The sequence below is a fragment of the Nycticebus coucang genome, chromosome 14 (genome assembly GCF_027406575.1).
Source record: "Nycticebus coucang isolate mNycCou1 chromosome 14, mNycCou1.pri, whole genome shotgun sequence".
NCBI classification, from domain to species: Eukaryota; Metazoa; Chordata; class Mammalia; order Primates; family Lorisidae; genus Nycticebus; species Nycticebus coucang.
In genome coordinates this window covers 94,085,902-94,109,570 of record NC_069793.1, presented here as the reverse complement: position 1 = coordinate 94,109,570, position 23,669 = coordinate 94,085,902, and the positions used below count along the sequence as shown (strand labels likewise).

The window sequence follows — 23,669 nt, the reverse complement described above, 5'->3', positions numbered from 1 at the left end:
TTTAGGGAGTCGAAAACTTTGCTGTATGCTAGAAAGAGTGTGCTTACAGGATCAGCCCCCAATAAAAACTAAGAATATTGGTTCTCTAATGAGCTTCCCTGGTAGACAACATTTATGTTTTCTTGTTTTTGGAGTAGGTAAGCATGTCTTGTGTGACTATACTGGAAGAAAACTCTTAGAACCTTGCACCTATTGAATTGCTTTAGTAAATTTAGTTACTTTCTGGAGAGTGTCAAATATTTACCTTGTGCAAGCAGGTCTCGTCTCAGCAAAGGGTAAAGAACAGGTTCTACACCATCCATCTCTTGTATAATAAGGGTTTTTCCAAAACGTACTGCCAACTCAAGAGCTGTGATAAAGTTATTATCCTAAGAGAATAAAAATGAATGCACATTAATTCCTTAATTATCTCAATATTTACAAAGGTTTGTAACGACAATGAGTGAAGATGTTACTAGGAATAACATGAATATCTGAAAATTTAATACGCACGTTAATAATTCAACTTATTTGTGATTGCTTTTCTGCTTACACATACTTGGTAATGAATTATTTTAGTTGAATAAAGTACCTTAAAAATTTCATAATTTTTATAGACTTGTAGGAAAAATAAGGATTTTACCATTTTATAAATTGTGGTAAAAAAGTCTGTAACTTGAGATCTACTCTCTTCACCAATTTTTAAGTGTATAACACAATATCGTTACCCACATGAATGTCTTCATCTTGTATGATGACTAGAATTCTATACCCAACCAACAGCAAATTCCTATTTCTACAACAATACAAAGACTTTCTGGAATTTTTCACAATAATTTCAAATAGTTACAGAAATAAAATTTCAAATAATACATACAATAAGTTACTCACCCAAATATTAATAAAAACTACTTTGCTTATATTCAGAATCATATATTAAATGAGAGTAAAAGGAAACATGAATTCTATTAAGAGTAAACTTTTCTTGGTGTGACAGAGCTAATTCTTGTGAAAAGAACCTTTAGACAAAGTCCTACAAGTAGTGAGGAATTCTGAAGTTTTGGCTAGAGAAAGAGCAGTTTTAAATATAACCTCAGGCATCCAATGAAGGTTAAAAATGTATATATAATATTTGGAATGGTAATTATTAACATCTCATACTGCAAACCATAAATGAGATTAAAGTATTTATACAGTATATAATTTATAATTATTCTTATCACAAGCAAATGAGGTAGGTGCCTTAATTTCAAAACTAATGTTTTAGGATAATTTTTGAAAATATTGAATAGCTATAAAAGTTAATCATATGGTAGACCTTCCCCAAAAAACTCAAAAAATTATTTTAATCTGACCAAAAATAATTTCTTCTGCAAGATAAATGACAGTGAGTAGTCAATACCAAAAAACCGGTTACACTTCACTGACCCATATGTCAAATCTTAGGATTCAGCTATTTGTTAATCATTAAATATGCTTGTTAGTAAGTTGAAAGAGTAATATTTTAAAAGGCCAGAAGTCTTTTCTGATTCTCCAAGCTAAGTTAGTAATTTTACTTAGCAGAATCCTATATTTGTGTTATTTCTTACACTTTAGTGTAAATGCTTGTCTCCCTAACCTACTAGACTATCCTTGTCATAAGAACAGGAATTGTGATTACTATACTGTGAAATTCCTAGTGCTTTGATAATATCTAGCCCCAAATAAATAACCTTTCACTAAAATCTTTTTGATTTTATAAATGTAAAGAGTATAGACTAGGCATGATGGCTCACGCCTATAATCCTGAGAGGCAGGGGCAGGTGGTTTTCTTGAACTCAGGAGTTCAAGACCAGCCTGAGCAGAAGCAAGACCCCCATCTCTACCAAAGATAGAAAAAAAAAAAAAAAAAAAAACTAGCCGGGTGTTGGGGCACATGCCGGTAGTCCCAGCTACTTGGGAGGACAAGGCAGGAGAATTGCCGGAACCCAGAAGGTTGAGGTTGCTGTGAGCTATGATGCCAGGGTACTCTACTCAGAGTGACAGAGTGAGACTCTGTCTCAAAAAAAAGAAAAAATAATAATTAAGGAATACAAGTGCGGTTTTGTTACATTGTGTACACTGTTATACTGTGTAGTGGGAATTCTGGGCTTTTAGTGTAACCACACCTGAACAGTGTACATCATACCCCTTAAGTAATTTCCCATCTCTCAACCCCCACCAACTGTTTACCGCTTCCAAGTCTATAATAGCTCTTATTTCACATTCTATGTCCATGTGTACACATTATTCAGCTCCTACTTAAAAGTGAGAACCTGATATCTTTGTTTCTATCGAGTGTTTCACTTAAGATAATGGCCTCCAATTCTATCCCATTTCACAGAAGAAAATGATTTCATTCTTTTTTATGACTAAGTAATAGTCTATTGTGTACATATATCAAATTTTCTTTACCCAATATTTTTAAAATTCTTTATTAAATCATTACTGTGTACATTAATTGATTTATGGGGTACAATGTGCTGATTTGATACACAATGTGCAATGCTTACGTCTAACTGATTAACATAACCATCTCTTTGCTTACGTATTTGTTGTGGTAAGACATTCATATTCTATTCTTAATAGTTTAGAAATGTATCATTGCATTATGCATATTAGGTTAGGTCCCCCCAAATATCCTCCCTCCTCCCACCTTCCCTCTCCTCCCTTTTCCCTCCTTCTTTCTGGACTATAGTTATGTTTTACCATTCCTATGAATGTGTAGATGATTTTATACTGATTTCATAGTAGTATCGAATACATTGCATACTTTTTTCCATTCTTAAGATACTTTACTAAGAAGAATATGTTCTAGCTCCATCCAGGTAAACAGAAAAGAAGTGAAGTTTCCATCTTTTTTATGGCTGCACAGTATTCCGTGGTGTATATATACCACAATTTGTTAATCCATTCATGGGTTGATGGGCACTTGGGCTGCTTCCACAACTTGACAATCATGAACTGGGCTGCAGTAAACATTCTGGTGCAAATGTCTTTGCTGTAAAATGATATTTGATCATCTGGGTAAATACCTAATAGAGGAATTTCAGGATCAAACAGTAGGTCCACTTTTAGTTCCTTGAGTATTCTCCAAACTTCCTTCCAAAAAGGTCATATTAGCTTTGCATTCCCACCAGAAGTGTAGAAGTGTTCCCTGCTCTCCACATCCACGCCAACATCTGTAGTTCTGGAATTTTTGTTATGTGGGCTACTCTTACTGGAGTTAGATGATATCTCAAAGTAGTTTTGATTTGCATTTTTCTGATGATTAAAGATGGTGAGCATTTTTTCATGTGTTTGTAGGCCATGTGCCTGTCTTCTTCAAAGAAGCTTCTGTTCAAGTCTCTTGCTCACATAAAAATGGGTTTTTTCTTATTGATTAGTTTGAGTGCTCTTTGGACTCTAGTTATCAGACCTTTGTCAGAAGCATAACCTGCTAATGTCTTTTCCCATTCTGAAAGCTGTCTGTTTGCTTTATTTATTGTGCTCTTGGCTGTGCAGAAGCTTTTTAGTTTAATCAGAAACCAGTAACATAATTTTGGTGTTGCTTCAATTGCCAGGTGGGTTCTCCTCATAAAAAATTCTCCCAGGCCAATTTTTTCAAGTGTTTTCTCTGCACTCTCTTCTAATATTTTTATAGTTTAATGTCTTAAGTTTAGATCTTTCATCCAGGGAGAATCAATCTTTGTTAATGGTGAGAAATGGGGGTTCAGTTTCAGTCTTATAGAGGTCACCAGCCAGTTCACCCAGCACCATTTGTTAAATAGGAAATCTTTCCCCTAGTGAAGGTTTTTGATAGGTTTGTCACCGATCAAATAATTATAAGTGGTTGGGTTCATCTCTTGGTTCTCTGATTCCATATAAAATGAAGCGCTATTTTTTTCAAGCTCTTAAAAGTATGACAATGGTGCTTTAATAGTGATTGCATTAAATCTGTAGATTGCTTTGGGTGGTATAGACATTTTAACAATGTTGATTCTTCCCAGCCATGAGTGTGGTATGTTTTTCCATTTGTTAACATCTTCAGCTATTTCTTTTTTTTTTTTTTGTAGAGACAGAGTTTCACTTTATTGCCCTTTAGGTAGAGTGCCGTGGCCTCACACAGCTCACAGCAACCTCCAACTCCTGGGCTCAAGCGATTCTCTTGCCTCAGCCTCCCGTGTAGCTACAGGCGCCCGCCACAACGCCCAGCTATCTTTTGGTTGCAGTTTGGCCAGGGCCAGGTTTGAACCCGCCACCCTCGGTACATGGGGCCGGCGCCTTACCGACTGAGCCATAGGCGCCGCCCATCTTCAGCTATTTCTTTTCTCAGAGTTTCATAGTTCTCTTTTTCTTTTTTTTTTTTTTTTTTTATTGTTAAATCACAGCTGTGTACATTAGTGCAATGGAGGGGCACAATGTGCTGGTTTCATATACAATCTGAAATATTCTCATCAAACTGTTCAACGTAGTCTTCATGGCATTTTCTCGGTTACTGTATGCAGGCATTTGTATTCTGCATTTAGTAAGCTTCGCCTGTACCCATTCCAAGATGCACCGTAGATGTGGCCCCACCCATTACCCTCCCTCCACCAAAACCTCCTGCGTCCCTTCCCCTTCCTTGGCCCTCTCCCCATAGTCTTGTGCTATAGCTTCATGTGAAAGCTATAATTTAGCTTCATAGCAGATCTGAGTACATAGTCATAATTCTCTTTATAGGGATCTTTCCCATCTTTCATTAGATAAATTCCCAGATACTTCATCCTCTTTTTTTTTTTTTTTTTTTGTAGAGACAGAGTCTCACTTTATGGCCCTCAGTAGAGTGCCGTGGCCTCACACAGCTCACAGCAACCTCCAACTCCTGGGCTTAAGCAATTCTCTTGCCTCAGCCTCCCAAGTAGCTGGGACTACAGGCGCCCGCCACAACGCCAGGCTATTTTTTTTTTTTTTGGTTTTGCAGTTTGGCCAGGGCCAGGTTTGAACCCGCCACCCTCGGTATATGGGGCTGGCGCCCTACCGACTGAGCCACAGGCGCCGCCCATTTCATCCTCTTTAGCACTACTGTAAAAGGAATAGAGTCCTTGACTATATTTTCAGTTTGACTACTGTTGGCATATATAAAAGCTAACTGATTTTTAAGTATTGATTTTATATCCAGAGATGCTACTGTATTCCTTGATCACTTCTAAGAGCTTTGTAGTTAAGTCTCCGGGGTTTTCAAGGTATAAAATCATATCATCAGCGGAAGAGTGAGAGGTGACCTCCTCTGACCCCATTTGAATACCTTTGATCCCATTCTCTTGCCTGATTGTGGTGGCTAGAACTTCCATTACTATGTTGAACAGCAGTGGAGACAATGGGCATCCTTACCTAGTGCCAGATCTGAGTGGAAATATTTTCAGTTTTACTCCATTCAGTACAATACTGGCTGTCGGTTTGCTACATATGGCCTCTATCAGTTTCAGAAATGACCCTTTTAAGCCTATTTTCTTAAGTATTCTGATCATGAAAGGGTGCTGGATATTATCAAAAGCTTTTTCTGCATCAATTGAGAGAATCACGTGAAAAATGACATGGGTAATTTTCTTAGGGATTGCAATGAATCTATACATTGCTTTGAGAAGAACAGTCATTTTAACAATTTGTTTTAAAGGTTTATGTAGGGTGGGCACACTCTGACGCAGGTGGATTGCTTGAGCTCAGGAGTTCGAGACCAGCCTGAGCAAGAGCAAGACCCTGTCTCTACTAAAAAATAGAGAAACCAGCCGGGCATGGTGGCAGGCACCTGTAGTCTCAGCTACTAGGGAGGCTGAAGTAAGAGGGTGCCTTGAGCTCAAGAGTTTGACGTAGCTGTGAGCTATGATGCTACAGCACTCTACTCAGGGCACACAGAGTGAGACTCTGTCTAAATAAATAAATAAATGAACACATATGTATTATTATTATTTTTTAGTTCAGATTAATAGGAGGGCACAGATGATTAGGTTACATTGTTTGTGTTTCTAAGGTAAAGTTCAAGTTGTAGTTGAGGCAGTTGGCCCTTCATCCTGGGGATGTGCTGTACTTCCTCACGATGTGTCCATCGGCTGAGAACCTCCCAATCCACCTCCTTTCTCTTCTTCCCCCTTTCCCTTCTCCCCCTCCCCCCACTTGAATATACTTGTGTTATTCTCTTATATGGGCATGTAGTTGTTTTTCTATTAGGTTCAGATTAGTATTGAGTCCACTGGAAACTTGTATTTTCATTCTTGTGATACTTTATAAAGAAGAATGTGTTTCAGCTCCATCCAGGTAAATAGAAAAGCTGTAAAGTCATCATCTTTTTTTACAGCTGAATAGTATTCCACAATATTCATATAGCACAGTTTATTGATCCATTCATGGGTTGATGGACTTAGGTTGCTTCCATGTATTGGCAACTGTGAATTGAGCTGCAATAACGTTCTAATGCAAATGTCCTTGTGATAAAAGTGTGAAAGTAGAGCATTTCAACAATGTTAATTCTTCCAATCCACGAGTGCGAGATGTTATTCCTTTTGTTTGTGTCATCTATAATTTCTTTCATCTCTGTTTTGTAATTTTCTTTATGGAGATCTTTCAACTCCTTGGTTAAATACATTCCTAGATATTTTTTGTAGCTATTGTAAATGGAATTGCCCTCTTGATTTGGCTCTCAGTTTGACCCTTATTGGTGTATAAAACTGCTACTGATTTTTGTACATTGAATTTGTATTCTGAAATTTTACTGAATTTACTTACCATATCTAAGAGTTTTTTGGTGGAGTCTTCAGGTTTCCAAGTATGAGACCAGGTGAGTGAACAGAGATAATTTGACTTCCTCTTTTCCAGTCTGAATGCCTTCTATACCTTTATATTGCATGATTTTTCTGGCTTGGACTTCTAGTACTGTGTTAAATCGGAGTGGTAAAAGTAGGCATCCTTGTCTTGTTCCCATTCTTTGGAATAGGAAGATTGCTTTCAACTTTTCTCCATTCAGTATGATGTTGGCTGAGGGTTTATTATATATGGCCTTTATTATTTTGAGATGTGTTCCTTCTATGCCTAGTTTGTTGAGGGTTTGTATTATGAAGAGATGCTAAATTTTACTAAACACTTTTCCTGCATTTATTGAGATGGTCATATGATTTTGGTTTTGTCCCCTTTTTATAAAATAGAAAAACTTAACCTAAGAGAGTTATGTTCTTTCGAAGATCTCATATCACCTAAGTTATAAGGCTCACTCTTAAACCTGAAAGACTCAGGAGTTCTCTTCTCCCTATAAGATGGTATCTATATTATAAGGGATACATACCTGCTGATTAATGACTTCCAAACGTGCATCTTTCAAATGCGTTTTTAACCATTCTGTAGCTTGGGAAGAGGGGTCGATAAGAAACGGGCATACTCGACTCTAGTTTAAAAAAAAACAATATTGAAAGATTGTTAATTAAATTTTGTCAAAAGAAAAAGTGAATATTTTTGAAATATTATGAACTTTCATGAAAATAAGTTCTTAAGAATGATGAATCAACTATAATGCTCAATGAGCTTTTCTCTCAAGCTTTGGAGAACAAAAACATATAACCATAAAAAGGAAACAAAGGTACAGTTCTTAGCTGAATCAGAAGCTACATTAATAAATTTTCAGTGGCCAGAAATTAATATTAGGTAATTACATTTAGCCACAGTAAAGTGAGTATACTCCTATTTACTACACGATAACACAGAAAATGTGTATTAACAGTATGCTCGGCAAGAGCTCTGGTCTCATGATGATGCCATTTGCACCACTGTTTTTGGCTATTCCAATACACAGTCAAGTTATTCCCTAAGTTGACATATTTTTTTGGTTGAATAAACCATAAATAAAGGCCTTAAAAAGGAAGTATGAGCTAATCTTAAAAATATTACTGAAATAATTATCAATATAATTGTTTACATATTAAGACATTAATTCTTCTATAGTACTAAATACCTAGAAGTATCCTAGATTACATAGGTTGTAGGTTAAAATCTAATGAACTAGAGACTAAATTAATCCTAGAATGTTCTTCACTATTAACTATAAAATAGGAAATTAGAAACTAGTTGAAATGCCCTACACATACAATGGCACTTAGTAGATAAACACTAACTAGTTTATACACACACACACATGAATGTATATATAATGTGTATCATATATATGATAAATTTAAAAGTTATCAAAAAATCACTGCTACCTATGAAATCAGATTTAAGTGACTGAGTTAATTTTTCTTAAGTTTTCACATCCATTTGAAAAGTGTAATGCAATTGTTTGCCACAGAGAAAAGAAAACACATATGAAAGAGTAAACTAAAAATTTAAAACTGGGGTATAGTAGCTCCCTTATCCACAGTTTCTCTTTCCATACTTTCAGTTACTTATAATCAGTCTAACAATAGTTGATATAGTACAGTAAGATATTTTGAGAGCGAGACCACGTTCACATGACTCTTATTGAAGTATATTGTCATAATTTTTCTATTTTGGTATTAGTTATTGTGTTTAATCTCTTACTGTGTGACTAATTTATAAGTTAAACATTATTGTAGGTATGTATAAGGAAAAACATAGGCTTTAGTACTATCCAGATTTCAGGTATTCACTGGGACCCTTGAAACATATCCCTCCTGGGGGTTTGGGGGGCAAATATTGTATATTAGAAAACGTTATGTCAGTGGCATTCCAAGACAGAGAGAGATAGTAGGCACTACGTGTCCTGTGCACAAACAGTTTTTACCACTGACATTGTTTATAATTGCTAGCACATAGTTATGTAAAAAGATGATCGGACTTAAAACAACTTTATGATTATTTTAAAATTCTTCACAGACAAGGTACTATGTTTTGTTCATACCCAGAATAGACTACTCCCACCACCTTTCCTCCCATGTTATACCACTAAATAATTTTCACCCACCATCTATTTCTAGAGGTTTCCCTACTGTTCCTCATATTATAAAAGTATTATTCCAAGTAAAATGATGTGATAAGTAGAATAGCCTCTCAAGTGTTAATCAGATTTAAGTATTTTTTATTTATATATATATTTTTTGAGACAAAGTCTCACTCTGTCACCGTTGGTAGAGTGCCATGACGTCATAGCTAACAGCAACCTCAGATTCCTGGGCTTAAGCGATCCTCTTGTCCCAGCCCTCTGAGTACCTGGAACTATAGGCGCCTGCCACAATGCCTGGCTATTTTTAGAAATGAGGTCTTTCTCTGGCTCAGGCTGGTCTTGGACCTGTGGGGTCAGGCAATCCACCCCCCTTAGCCTGCCAAATGCTGGGATTACAGGCATGAGCCAGATCTAACTGTTTTTAGATCTGATTTTATGCTAATATTTAATAGCAAACATTTCACAATCCTACCAGATTTATTTTAAATTTTTTAAATTTAAGTTAAAAACTGAAATTATTATAAATTTTTAAAAAGTTCTTACCCATGATCTCAAACCAATGATCTGATGCAGTCAATAAAAAAAGAAGACAATATTTTAAAATATGTTTTCAACATAGAAAATATGCTTAAACTTTTCAAAAGGAACTTAGAATTTCTTTTCATCTTATTTATATTTCTCCAGAGAGGTTTAGACAAGACTTCCAAGGTACATTTTTATCTCTGTGTTCCATGATTAAATGAAGTTAAATTCCACATTTAACAAATTATAGTAGATTGAAAATGTTAAGTTTTCATGCATTTATTTATTTATTTATTTACTATATGTTAGATAACAAATAGAGGAGGATAGTACAAGGGTACAGAAATTAATAAGACACATTCCCTTATCCTTAATAACTTCACATCTAATAAAAAGCAAAAATGGAAATTTCATCATCAAGAACTATAGAAGATACTATGAAAGGATGGCAGGGAGAATTAGGATCAACTTCTAGAAAACAATTCAAGTCAAATTAAACCAGGAGAGATTAGCTAGGCAAAGAAGTGGAAAAGTATTTCAGGCAAAAACTACAGTGTGACATAGAGGGGAATAAAACAATTTAAAGAATTTGGAAAACTTCCAGTACTTTGGTATAACTTGAATAAAAAAAGTATGTGCAAAGATGATACATATAAAATGGCAAGGGTATTCTGGAATCTATTTGATTATGAACAGCTTTTTACGCCTTGCCTAAGGACAATAAAATTTTAATACTGCAGGTCATTAGAAGTCACTAAAATATATTAATTGAGGCAATATTATGATCAGATTAATATTTTAGAAAGTTCACTCCAGCAGTAGTAAAGGAAATGATATTAGGGGCAAGGGCCCAGTTGATAAAATGTATTCATCTAGGTACAAAACAATAAAGGTATGAATGAAGCCACTGGAAGTAGATATGGTTACAACGTGATGAATTCTTGAGACACTTAAGGAGCAGATTTGACAGGACTAATTGAACAATTAACTCAATAAAAAATTAAGGAGACACAGGGAGAATGACTCCCAGATTTGTAGCTTGCACTATTGGGCCAAGACTGTGGCATCTACAATGGTAGAAAGTAATAAAGCAAATTATTGGGAGGAGGAGAGAAAGAGAAAAAGATTTTGCAGTAGAGAGCTACTTTGCCTACTCCGCGTGCCCTACTCTATGTATTTCTGATGAGGTTATCAATATGAGCAGGTGACTCAACCTAACCAATCAGAATCCTTTTGGGAGGCTGCCATACACAGTATAGTGCAGAGAGAGGAACTGATGCATCTTTACTCAGAAAACAAAAACTATGATAAGATAAATATGCGGTCACAGATCATTTTCCAAGTTCCGTATCAGAAAGGTAAACTAAGTTAGTAGTAAAATTCAAACTTTATTCAAAGTAATGATTTGTTTGGGTACATGGCCTTAAATTTAAGTAAATTTAACATTCACTGCCAGTAGGATTATGGTCTTTTCATCTTTAAGACTTTCGTAAAACATACACTATGCGAAAGAACAATTTTCCAAAACATACACGTGGTCATCTCTAACTTATTATCCAAACTTATTTTCTCTTTGTGTAATTTTGTTAGGAAAAATAAAATAAAATGAAAACACGAAATTTATGAATCATATATTCTAGATGAAGTAATTATTCAACCGAATGAAGAAGGTATCCCTAAAACACTTTTATTATTAGAAGCTCAATTTAGAATATTTTGACACCAAAAAATGCCATTTTAGTTTATAATTTTATACTAAGATAAAAATAAATGATATGGAAAATTTACACACACTAAATCATACATGAATTTTCATTAGCAATATATTTTTACTTTTATGCAACTAAGAAAAGGATAACCCTGAAAGCCTAAGAATTTGAAGAATGCAATTCCTGCAGCAGCCTTAAAAAGAAAACACTTTTAATGAGAAAATTAAATAAATTACCTGTAATATAACAAGAGCATTTTCTATGGAAAGATCATCTGATGGTAGGCCTTCACTTTTCCAAATTAACTGTTCACTTTCAGTACAAAGAAATCTCCTCAAATCAAATTCTGTAAAGTTAAAGATATTCATCTTACTTCGCTAAAGTGAGAAAACTACTTAAAATACCATACAAAAAAGTCCATGATAATCCTTAATTGACATCCATTTTTCCACCTTTAGTACCCAAAACCAAGGGAGAAAAAGTTAAAAAAAAAAAAGTTCAAAGAAACAGAACTCAATTTACTCATAATTCTTTGACTGAAAGTTTAACAAAAATAATTTTGTTAAAACCACTAAGATCACAGGAATTTTTAAAGTTCCTATATCTTATTTTATGATATAAACTTATTATAAAAATAAAAGTAATACAATTTTTAACTGAATTCATACAATATGAAAAATAATTCAATGGCCTCAATCTTTTACATTGATTTAGGAATGTAAGGCTCATAATAACAAAACAATTGTCACAACACCTGTGGCATTCAGCCAATGTGAAGCAGGTGTGGTATCCTGGTAACTCACAAAAACTTTTCCCCCTTTAAAAAAGTAAAATAACAGAGGTCAAAGGTGCATTTTTAGTATATTGAAATTTTGAAATTTCAAATCAACGAATAACTAAATACAAACTTTCAAGACCAGCTGACTTGGTCCATTCTTCCAAACAGGTTTTTCTCAAACACTCAGGAGCAGCAGAAAGATATGTAATAAATGCAGCAGCAAGTTGAGCTCTTTTAGGAAGAGTAGCTAATTCCTCTGTTATCTCTGCAACCTGGAAGAAGGATAAAGAAAGAGAGAGATGTGTACGGATATGTTTTAACATGGAAGAAAATGATAGCTACATAGTTTTGACTTGGGGGAAAAAAATCGTATATTGGTTTATTAATAACCCCTTATTTTGAATACAACAAAATGTAAAAATATAAAAAAGGCCTCATATCCTATTATGGTATGTTTTTTAAAGTATAAAATTCTACTATACTTATAGAAACAGGCTATTTTGCCATTGAAAGTTCCTAATGATTATAATGAAAGCAGAACTTTTCATCTCAAGCACTGTTAAATGTGAATTTACTGCCACTTTGTAAAATAAAATTAAGACACAGAGTAGCCTTGTACCAAGGCACAAAACAAAAATAAATCATGAAAACTCACAGGTGTATAGTTAGTGTGAATAAAGCATAGGATTTGGGAGAAAAAGTCATTATATAGAAGGAATGAAAAGAGAGAGGTCAAGTTGGTAAGAGGTTTTCCATGACATGTAAAAGAATTTCTGTTTTAACCTGTGGAATGAGCCATGCAAAGTGTTTAAGAGGGCAGTGAGTAACGTGATCAGACTGGGTTTTAGAAAGACTGATGCAGCTGACAAATGCAGGATGGACTAATTAAAGTGTCAGCTAGGAGGAAGACAAATTTTTAAAAATCTAGATGAGAAAAGAAAAGGACTGGTATCAAAGATGAAAGACAAACATAAATAATATTTCCAAATGGATACAATCAGTAAACAAAGGAGAGCCCAATGCAACCCATATATTTTTAGTTTTGATACCCAGAAGAAAGATGCCTTCAGTGACATAGGAAATAAAAGAGACGTGGAACGAGAAAAATGAGTTAATTTAGACATGTTGGGTTTGAACTCCTGAGAGACAATTAAATACAAACATCTAAAGTATAGTTGAAAATACAGATTTAAAACTCAGCAGTCTAGACTCGGCGCCTGTACACAGTCGTTAGGGCACCGACCACATACACAGGGACTGGAGGGTTCGAACCCAGCCTGGGCCTGCTTAACAACAATAACAACAAAAATAGCTGGGCATGTGGTGGGCACCTGGAGTCCCAGCTACTTGAGAGGCTGAGGCAAGAGAATTGCTTCAGACCAAGAGTTTGAGGTTGGCATGAGCTGTGATGCCACAGCACTCCTACCAAGGGCGACTTGGTGAGACTCTGTCTCAAAAAAAAAAAAGAAAAGAAAAGAAAAAGAAAAGAGAAAAAAAAAATCAAAGATGAGACAATTACAGAGTCTTTCAAGAAGAAATAAATAACCAAGAGAGTCAAATCCTAAAATTACTGTCCTGGTGGAAGTAAATTTAAAAACATCTCTAAGGAACACTAAATTCTCTATTATTTCATTTTCAACCTACTCTTCCCCTCAATAACATAGGTTACTAAAAGGAAAACAGGTTGTTTTGAGTACAATCTATCCATATAAAGATACTTGTTCAAAGATTAATTCACATAATGGCAGTTTACATCCAAATCATTCCACCTAAGCCAATTGAAAATTAATAGATGTTTCTCTCCTTTCCTTTTTCAAACAAATACGTTCTATCATAGGTGACTATGTTTTTAGAGGAAGACTCTTTATGACTTCCCCTTCAAACACACCTGTGCATTCCATCTCTTGTGCTCTCTATCAAGCTGATTAATTAAGACTTCTGCAGCTTTGATTGTTTCTTGTGCTTTGCTTACTTCAGCTTCAAGTTTAGCAGCTTCTGAAGTCCTGCTTTGAAATCTGTGAAAAAATTAACATTTAATTAAATACAAAAAAGATTTAAGAGAAATTTAATGGAATTATTCTTTGGCAATAAAGTGAACTTTAATATCAGAATTTAATTAATGATAATACTGACATATTTCTGTAAAAAAGTCATTGATGGAACAAATACATCAGCACATATATTTAAAGTGTAGCATTCTCTACCTCAAAAAACTTGGCAGAGCCTCCAGGCCCTACTATATTATACACAAATTTCTCAATATGGCACCAAAGCCCTGACTTAAGACTTAGATAATCTCTCCTTCTAGTGTTATTTCATTCTATTTCAGCTCAGCACAAATACATGTCAACATCAGAAAAATGTTATATTCTCAACAAATATCCTATCTTTTACCTCCTATGTTCTTTAGAGATGTGCTATTTGCCTAGATATCACCCAACCACTCCCTTATTCCTACCCTCAGACCTCAGCCCAATCTCTTCCAACATCTACCACCAAAAATATGAATAAAATTTCAAAATTCACCACAAATATCCAGTATATTATGCATAATCTCTCGATATATGCCTATTCACCAAAGTTTATAATTCTCTCTTTAAATGATTTTCCTTGAAAAATACTAACACAATTTTATCATTTTATTAACTATAATAGAATATTCTATATACTCCACAAACATGTACGTGTTTGTAATATGCCCAAGATTATGACAGCTATCAAAAAACTGATACAACATTTAATTCTTTGAACAATTCAAAATAAGTATTATAAATCTCGTGCTATAGATATAGAAAATTAGACCCAAATAGATTACTTAACAAAGTCTTAACAACCAATAATCAGTAAAGAATCTAAAGTTCATACACAGCTGTGTCTGGATGAAATTCCACGCATTGTTCAGAATACTCCATTGCCTCTCTAAGTGCCTTCCTCCTTCCTCACCTCGGCATAACACCAGAACTAAGCCACCCAATGTGGTAGCCACAGCCACTTTGTGACTATTTAAATTAATTAAAAATAAATAAAATTAAACATTCAATTCTTCAGCAATATTATACACATTTCAAGAACTCCCTATGAGTTCACATATGGCTACTAGCTACCATATCTGATAACACAAGTTATAGAACATTTCCATTACCACACGAAGTTCCATTCGAACGCACTGCTCTAGAACCAAGAAACAGAAAACTGGGCTGGGCACGGTAACTCACACCTGTAATCCCAGCACTTTGGTAGGCTGATGCTGGTGGATTGCTTGAGGTCAGGAGTACAACACAAGCCTGAGCAAGAGCAAGAACTAGTCTTTGCTAAAAATAGAAAAATTAGCAAGTTTTGTGGCAGGCGCCTGTAGTCCCAGCTATTGGGGGAGACTGAGGCAAGAGAAGGGTGTTTGAGGTTACTGTGAGCTAGGATGCCAGAGTGAGACTCTGTCTTAAAAAAAAGAAAAAAAAAAACAAAAAACCCCCAGAAAATTACATCTTTACTCACTTCAATAGTTCATACTACATTTGAAACATTGTTTTGCAATTAATATTTAATTTAAATCAACTCTAATATTTCTATACATTTTTAAAAATGGCAAACATTTCCTAAATTTTGTCAAATTCAAATTTAAAAATTGATAGATCTTGTTGATTTTCCAATTATTTTTCGATTTATAAGAATATAAGACTGTCACAGCCTAGAGTCGATTACACCTCAATTAAGGATAATGATAAGTAACAGCCTGGGGAATAACATTAACTCATTCTTGGCAATGACTCTATGATGGAAATGTCATTCTGTTTTACTTAAAATTAAAAGTTAACTCCAAAGGTTTTTGTAATAATTCTTCCGAAATACTGGTAGCAAGAGGCAGGCAAGATGGCCAACTGAAGTCAGCTTTCAGCAGAGGCTCCCGTCCAGAGGGAGAAATAATGGCAAGAAATAACCAAATACAAAACCACCCTGAGATATCATCTAACCCCAGTGAGAATGGCCCACATCACAAAATCTCAAAACTGCAGATGCTGGCGTGGATGTGGAGAGAAGGGAACACTTTTACACTGCTGGTGGGACTGCAAACTAGTACAACCTTTCTGGAAGGAAGTATGGAGAAACCTCAAAGCACTCAAGCTAGACCTCCCATTTGATCCTGCAATCCCATTACTGGGCATCTACCCAGAACGAAAAAAATCCTTTTATCATAAGGACACTTGTACTAGACTGTTTATTGCAGCTCAATTTACAATTGCCAAAATGTGGAAACAGCCTAAATGCCCACCAACCCAGGAATGGATTAACAAGCTGTGGTATATGTATACCATGGAATACTATTCAGCCATTAAAAAAAATGGAGACTTTACATCCTTCGTATTAACCTGGATGGAAGTGGAAGACATTATTCTTAGTAAAGTATCACAAGAATGGAGAAGCATGAATCCTATGTACTCAATCTTGATATGAGGACAATTAATGACAATTAAGGTTATGGGGGGGGAGCAGAAAGAGGGACGGAGGGAGGGGGGTGGGGTTTGGTGTGTGTCACACTTTATGGGGGCAAGACATGATTGCAAGAGGGACTTTACCTAACAATTGCAATCAGTGTAACCTGGCTTATTGTACCCTCAATGAATCCCCAACAATAAAAAAAAAAATAACCAAATAAAGCGGAAGATCAGGAGCTGAATGGAGAGAGAGGATCAACAGGTTCACATCACCCCTGCTGCAACAAGCTGGGACTCCAAGGAAACAAATTTCAGGTACAAAACCCATCCCAAAGAGGACGGGCATCCTTTCCCCTCCCCCCGCCCAGGAGAAGAGCATGAGGTGAGTAAAGAACAGAGGACCTTTTGTTTCATCAAAGGGGAGAGAACACTGAGGGCCAGGACTCCTACCATGGAGAGATACCCCTGCAAGCCCAGGTAGTCTCTTGTCTGGGCTGAAAGTTGACTTAATATTCTCCCTACCTTTCCCAACTCCTAATCCACCCCTCCTACTTCTCCTAGCAGTCTGGAAGATGACACCCTGCAAATCCTGAGTGTTTGGCAGATTTTTGCTAGGGTGGGGCACCTCAAAACCTGTGGGGCAGTTCCGCTGAAATTATAACTTTAATAGAGGCAGGGAGGGAGTCACAAGGAGAGAAAGACTTGCCCTGTGTTAGAAAAGAGCACAGCTTGACCCTGCTACCGACCACCGGGGATGGCAGCCCACGGTAGGTAGCTCAGCTCCCTGCTGGGCTCCTGAGACTGGAGGCCATGGCGACGACTCCACCCAGCCCCTGTGACCTGCAGCCTACAGCCGCAAATCCCACCCGGCTCCTGCGACCAGCAACCTGGGCCCTTGGGCTCCCCACCGGACTCCTGAGACCCACAGTCCATGTCCAGAGACTCCTCCCCGGCTCCTGCAACCCCTGAGGCCCCAGAGATTGCCTACTCCACCCTCCGGTTTCCTGACCGGATCCTGTGGACCGAGGCCAGGGATCAGTAGCTCAGCCCTCTGGTTCCCTGCTCAGCTCCTGTGGCATGAAGCTGGGGGTCAGCGGCTCTGCCCTCTGGTTCCCTACCTGGCTCAGGTTATCGGCACACAGCAGTACCCCAGACCGGCAGCACCACCCCTGATAGTGGTGGCAGCTCCATAGTCCCTCCCACTGGGGTCAAATTGAGCTGCCAGTGGACCCCCGCTGCCTAGATGCTGAAGACCTTTTGAACTCTCCCACATGATCAGTTTTTGTGTTGACTGAGACAATTGGTTTGGAACTCTTGACCTGGGCCAAACACCCAGGGACCCACCAAGGTTGTACTCTGGTTGTGTTGTTGTGGTAGTGTAAGATTCTCCCCTTCAAGTTGCCACTGTGGGGTGTGGGGTGGGGTGTGTTAGTTGCTTATATATGTCCACACCTGAGATTTCAGCCCAAAGCCATTGATTCACTAGGACTGGGCAGAGACTAGCTGAATACTGGTCAGCACCATCTAGCCCCACCAAACCAAGCAGGTGCCCAGAGTTTCAGGCTGTAGTTCTGAATGGGACCTTTGTAAAGCTGTAAGGAAAAAGCTGCAATCACCAGTCCCAGTTCTTTGGTAAAGGGCTGGTTAATTACAACTCCAGGAGCCCTCAATGCAATTTCACCTTGCCACCTTCTCTAGCCAAAAGGTAAAAAACAATCATGGTGTCAAATCAGTACAAAAAACTCTTGCAACATGAATAATCAGAGTAGATCAACTCCCCCAAAGAATGAGAAAGGAGACACAATAGAAGATCCCATTCATAAACAAATGGCTGAGATATTAGAAATTGAATTCAGATTCCTGTAGACCAGGCTACACAGGAGGCTGAGGCAAGAGAATCACCTAAGCCCAAGAACTAGATTGCTGCGAGCTGTGACGCCATGGTACTGTACCAAAGGTGACAAAGAGAGAGTCCGTCTCTAAAAAAAAAACGAATTCAGTATTTGGATTGCAAATAAGATAAACAGAATGGAGGTAAAGATGGAATTAGAAATTCAAGGCGCAATTCAAATGTTGTCTCAAGAATTCACTGAATTCAAAGACAAAATCACCAAAGATTTTGATACATTGAGGCAAGAACTTGCAGCCCTCAAAGATCTGAGAAATACAGTAGAATCTCTCAGTAACAAAATGGAGCAGGCAGAAGAAAGGATCTCTGACATTGAAGACTAAGCTTTTGAACTCTACCAAATGCTCAAAGAGGAAGAGAAGTGAAGATCAAAAATGGATCATTCCCTGAGAGAATTGTGGGACCACTCCAAAAGAGCAAACATCACCTTCTCTCTGAAGGAGAAGAGGATGGTCCAAAAGGCACAGACACTCTACTGCAAGAGATAATTGAGGAGAAAGTCCCAAACATGGTAAGAGATAGTGAAACTTAGATAGCAGTTTCAAACCCCAGCACCACTCAACTCAAATAAAGCATCTCATAGACACATTGTAATTAACTTCGCAAAAGTTAACATGAAGGAGAAAATCCTGCAAGCAGGCAGATGTAAAAAAATCATAACCTACAAGGGGAAAAATGTTAGAATAACTGCAGATCTCTCTGCTGAAACTTTTCAAGCCAGAAGAGGATGGTCATCGATTTACAATCTCCTAAAACAAAACAACTTTCAGCCTAGGATCCTGTATACAGCTAAATTGAGCTCATTTATGATGGAGAAGTTAAAATACTTTAATGACATACACACATCCAAGAAATTTGCCATAACCAAACCTGCTCTTCAGAATATCCTCAGACCCATTCTCCATTGTAGCACCCCGTATAGCCTATGGCTAGGAGGAGTGAGAGTTATAAGAAATACCAGTATAGCTCAATAATGGAACACCTTGGTGAAAAGGGCATGGAGAGGGACTTAGCTCTAACAAGCATGAGAGCTTGCAAGAAGAAAGCAGTGATGAATTGGCAGTCTCTACACCTGTGTGTTGAGAGGCATGAGATCAGCCTTATATTAGGCTGGAGGAGAAGGCAGTCGGGAGCATGCGCACTCTATCACGGACCTGCTTACTCTGACTCTGTCTCTTCTCCTGCCTGCAGATTGCCAGTATGGCATCTCTCTGCTAAAGATTACTAAGCTGTACTAAAGACTAAGATCTATCTATTCTAAGACTTCTTTACTCTCTTTCTCTCTCCAGCTGAAGTAGATAGCCCTCAGGCACTTAAGAGAAATTCTTCCTGAGAAAGGTCGCTTAGCTGTCCATGTCCAGAACCTAGTTGAGCCAGGCCTGAGACCTGGCCAGTCCCAGGCCCTGACACTCCATAATGACCAACACAATGCTCTAGCATTAATGCAAACTCATTCTAAAATTCTTGACCAATTTCCACAGTGGTGAAAAGATTCAAACTGTCCACTAGACTTTCAAAAAATTTGACACCCAAAATACTACCAAGGTTATCAAAACTCTCAATTAATGTGAATGGCTTAAACTGTCTTCTTGAGAGGCATAGGTTGGCTGACTGGATACAAAAATTCAGGCCAGTTATCTGCTGCATACAAGAATCTTATCTTACCTTAAAGGATAAATGTAGATTCAGGGTGAAGGGATGGGCATCCATAATCCAAGCCCATGGAAATCAGAAAAAAGCAAGGGTGGCAATATTATTTGCACACACACTAGGCTTTAAATCAACAGAAGTAAGGAAAGACAAGGATGGCTACTTCATATCTGTTAAGGGAAACACTCAACATGATGAGATGTCAATTATTAACATTTATGCGCCCAACAGGAATGCTTTTCAATTGATAAGGGAGACCCTAACAGATATAAACAATTTAATATCTCCAGCACCATAATAGTTAGAGATTTTCGGTTAGATTCCCTTTGGCAGTGTTGGATAGATCCTCCAATAAGAAACTAAGCAAAGAAATTTTGGACTTAAACTTCACCATACAACAACTGAATTTCATAGATATCTACAGAACATATACACATTCTTCTCATCAGCCCATGGAACATCCTCCAAAATTGATCACATCTTAGGTCACAAGTCTAACCTCAGAAAAGTTAAAGTATAGAAATTATGCCTTGTATTTTTTTGGATCATCAGGCAATAAAAGTTGAACTCACCAATAACAGGTATCTGCATATTCATATAAAGACATGGAAACTAAATAACCTTATGCTGAATGATAGCTGGGTCACAGATGAGATTAAGAAGGAAACTGCCAAATTTGGGGAACAAAACAATAATGAAAACATGAATTATCAGAACCTTTGGGATACTGCAAAGGCAGTCCTAAAAGGGATATTTATAGTGTTACAAGTCTTCTCAAGACAATGGAAAGAGAGGAAGTCAATAACTTAATAGGGTATCCTAAGCAACTGGAAAAGGAAGAAGATTCCAACCCCAAACCCAGCAGAAGAAAAGAAAAACTAAAATTAGAGTAGAATTAAATGAAATCAAAAACAAAAGAATTATTCAAAAGATAAATGAATCAAAAAAGTTGTTTTTTTGAAAAATTCAACTAATTGATAAACCTCTGGCCATCCTAACCAAAAATAGAAAATTTAAGTCCATAATATCATCAATCAGAAATGACAAAGGCAAAATAACAATAGACACCTCAGAAATTCAAAAAATCCTTAATGAATACTACAAGAAACTTTATTCTCAGAAATATGAAAATCTGAAAAAAATTGACCAATACTTGGAAACACATCAACTTCCTAGACTTAATCGGAAACAATTGGAAATGCTGAACAGACCTATATCATGTACTGAAATAGAATCAACTATACAAAATCTCCCAAAAAAGAAGAGTCCAGGACCAGATGCCTTCACTTTAGAATTCTACCAAAGCTTTAAAGAGGAACTAGTACCTATATTACTACTTAATCTTAAAAAGAAGGAATACTTCCTAACACATTCTATGAAGCAAATATCACCCTGATCCCCAAACCAGGAAAAGACCCAACAAGAAAAGAAAACTATAGACCAATATCTTTAATGAACATAGATGCAAAATTATTCAATAAGATCCTAGCAAACCGAATATAGCAACACATCAAATGAATTATACACCACGACAAAGTGGGTTTTATCCCAGGGTCTCAAAGTTGGTTCAATATATGTAAACCTATAAATATAATACATCACATAAACAAACTAAAAAACAAAGACCAGGTGATTCTCTCAATAGATGCAGAAAAAGCTTTTGACAATATCCAGCATCCTTTCATGATCAGAATACTTAAGAAAATAGGTATAGAAGGGACTTTTCTTAAACTGATAGAGGCTATCTACAGAAAACCCAGTCAATATCATATTGAATGGAGTTAAACTGAAAACATTTCCATTCAGATCAGGAACCAGGCAAGGTTGCCCATTGTCTCCACTGCTTTTTAACATTGTAATGGAAATCTTAGCCATGGCAATCAGGCAAGAGCAGGCGATCAAGGGTATCCAAATAGGGTCAGAGGAGATCAAACTTTCAGTCTTTGCAGATGATATGATGTTATACCTGGAAAACCCAAGGGACTCAACCACAAAACTCTTAGAAGTGATCAAGGAATACAGTAGCATCTCAGGTTACAAAATCAATATTCACAAATCAGTAGCTTTTATATATACCAATACTAGTCAAGCCAAAAAAACAGTCAAGGACTCTATTCCCTTTACAGTTGTGCCAAAGAGGATGAAACATTTGGGAATTTACCTAACAAAGGACGTGAAAGATCTCTATAAAGGGAATTATGAAACGCTGAGAAAAGAAATAGCTAAAGATGTTAACAAGTGGAAAAAGATACCATGCTCATAGCTAGGAAGAATCAACATTGTCAAAATGTCCATATTACTCAAAGCAATTTACAAATTTAATGCAATCCCTATCAAAGCACCATTGTTGTACTTTAAAGATTTGGAAAAAATAGTCCTTCATTTTATATGGAACCAAAAAAAACCTCGAATAGCCAAGACATTACTCAGAAGTAAAAAAAAATCAGGAGAAATCACACTACCAGACTTCAAACTCTACTATAAATCTATAGTGATCAAAACAGCATAATATTGGCACAAAAATAGAGAGGTAGATGTATGGAACAGAATTGAGAATCAAGAGATGAACCCAGCCACTTATTGTCATTTGATCTTTGATAAGCCCATCAAAAATATAAACTGGGGGAAAGATTCCCTACTTAACAAATGGTGCTGGGAGAATTGGCTGGTGACTTGTAGAAGACTGAAACTGGACCCACACCTTTCCCCACCAGTAATAAAAATTGACTCTCACTGGATAAAAGATTTAAATTTAATACATGAAACTATAAAGATTCTTGGACAGAGTGAAGGAGAAACACTTGAAGAAATTGGCCTGGGAGAATACTTTATGAGGAGGACCCCTGGGCAATTGAAGCAACACCAAAAATACATTACTGGGATGTGATCAATCTAAAAAGCTTCTGCATAGCCAAGAACACAGTAAGCAAAGCAAGCAGACAGCCCTCAAAATGGGAGAGGATATTTGTAGGTTATGCTTATGACAAATGATTGATACCCAGAATACACAGAGAACTCAAACTTATTAATAAGAAAAGAACAAGTAATCCCATTTCATTGTGGGCAAGGGACTTGAACAAAAGCTTCTCTGAAGAAGATAGGTGCATGGCCTACAGACACACGAAAAAATGCTCATCATCTTTAATCATCAGAGAAATGCAAATCAAAAGCACTCTGAGATTTCATCTAACTCCAGTAAGAATGGCTCACATAACAAAATCCCCAAACTATAGATGTTGGCATAGATGTGTGTTGGGCCCTGCCATGTGCCTGAGGCCTAGTGCAACTTCCCGAGCTTGACCAGAAGTGGATCCATCCAGCTACTTCCGCGTAGCAATGACTCAGCAAGGCCTGGCCTGAAACTGCCTCTACCTAGATACAGCCAACGTGGTACCATGCCATTGGCCCAACCCTGTTTTACCACCCATCACACCATTTCACGTACCTCATTCCCCACCTCCTTTCCCAGCCCCTTCCCTGTGCCCTATATAAGCTGCTCCTTGCCGCTATAAAGTTGAGATCCTGCTTCGACAGACTCCCGGCTCTGTGTGCTCTTGTTTGAGCCGCTGACACTCGCCATCCCGCTCAGCCCCTGGGAGGAGATTGGGCTGGCCCCAATCTTCCCTCAACTGCGACTGCAGGAGGACCCGGCAGATGTGGAGAAAAGGGAACACTTTTGCACTGCTGCTGGGAGTGCAAGTTAATATATCCCTTTTGGAAAGCAGTATGGAGAATACTCAGGGATTTAAAAGTACACCTGCCATTTGAG

At 37.1% G+C, this 23,669-nt stretch overlaps 1 protein-coding gene across 2 annotated transcripts in view; it reads right to left on the bottom strand.

Annotated features, from left to right (window-relative positions):
* Positions 1-23,669, bottom strand: part of DYNC2H1 (dynein cytoplasmic 2 heavy chain 1) — a 306,843-nt gene that overhangs the window by 150,629 nt on the left and 132,545 nt on the right. The window contains exons 61-66 of one of the 2 annotated variants that reach the window (XM_053562839.1): positions 13,800-13,926; positions 12,042-12,183; positions 11,370-11,479; positions 9,446-9,466; positions 7,292-7,390; positions 245-368 (exon numbers count right to left, since the gene is read on the bottom strand). In XM_053562839.1, coding sequence (XP_053418814.1) covers positions 245-368; positions 7,292-7,390; positions 9,446-9,466; positions 11,370-11,479; positions 12,042-12,183; positions 13,800-13,926 — 623 coding nt within the window. The remainder of the gene's footprint in view (positions 1-244; positions 369-7,291; positions 7,391-9,445; positions 9,467-11,369; positions 11,480-12,041; positions 12,184-13,799; positions 13,927-23,669) is intronic. The other variant, XM_053562840.1, reaches the window with a different exon arrangement.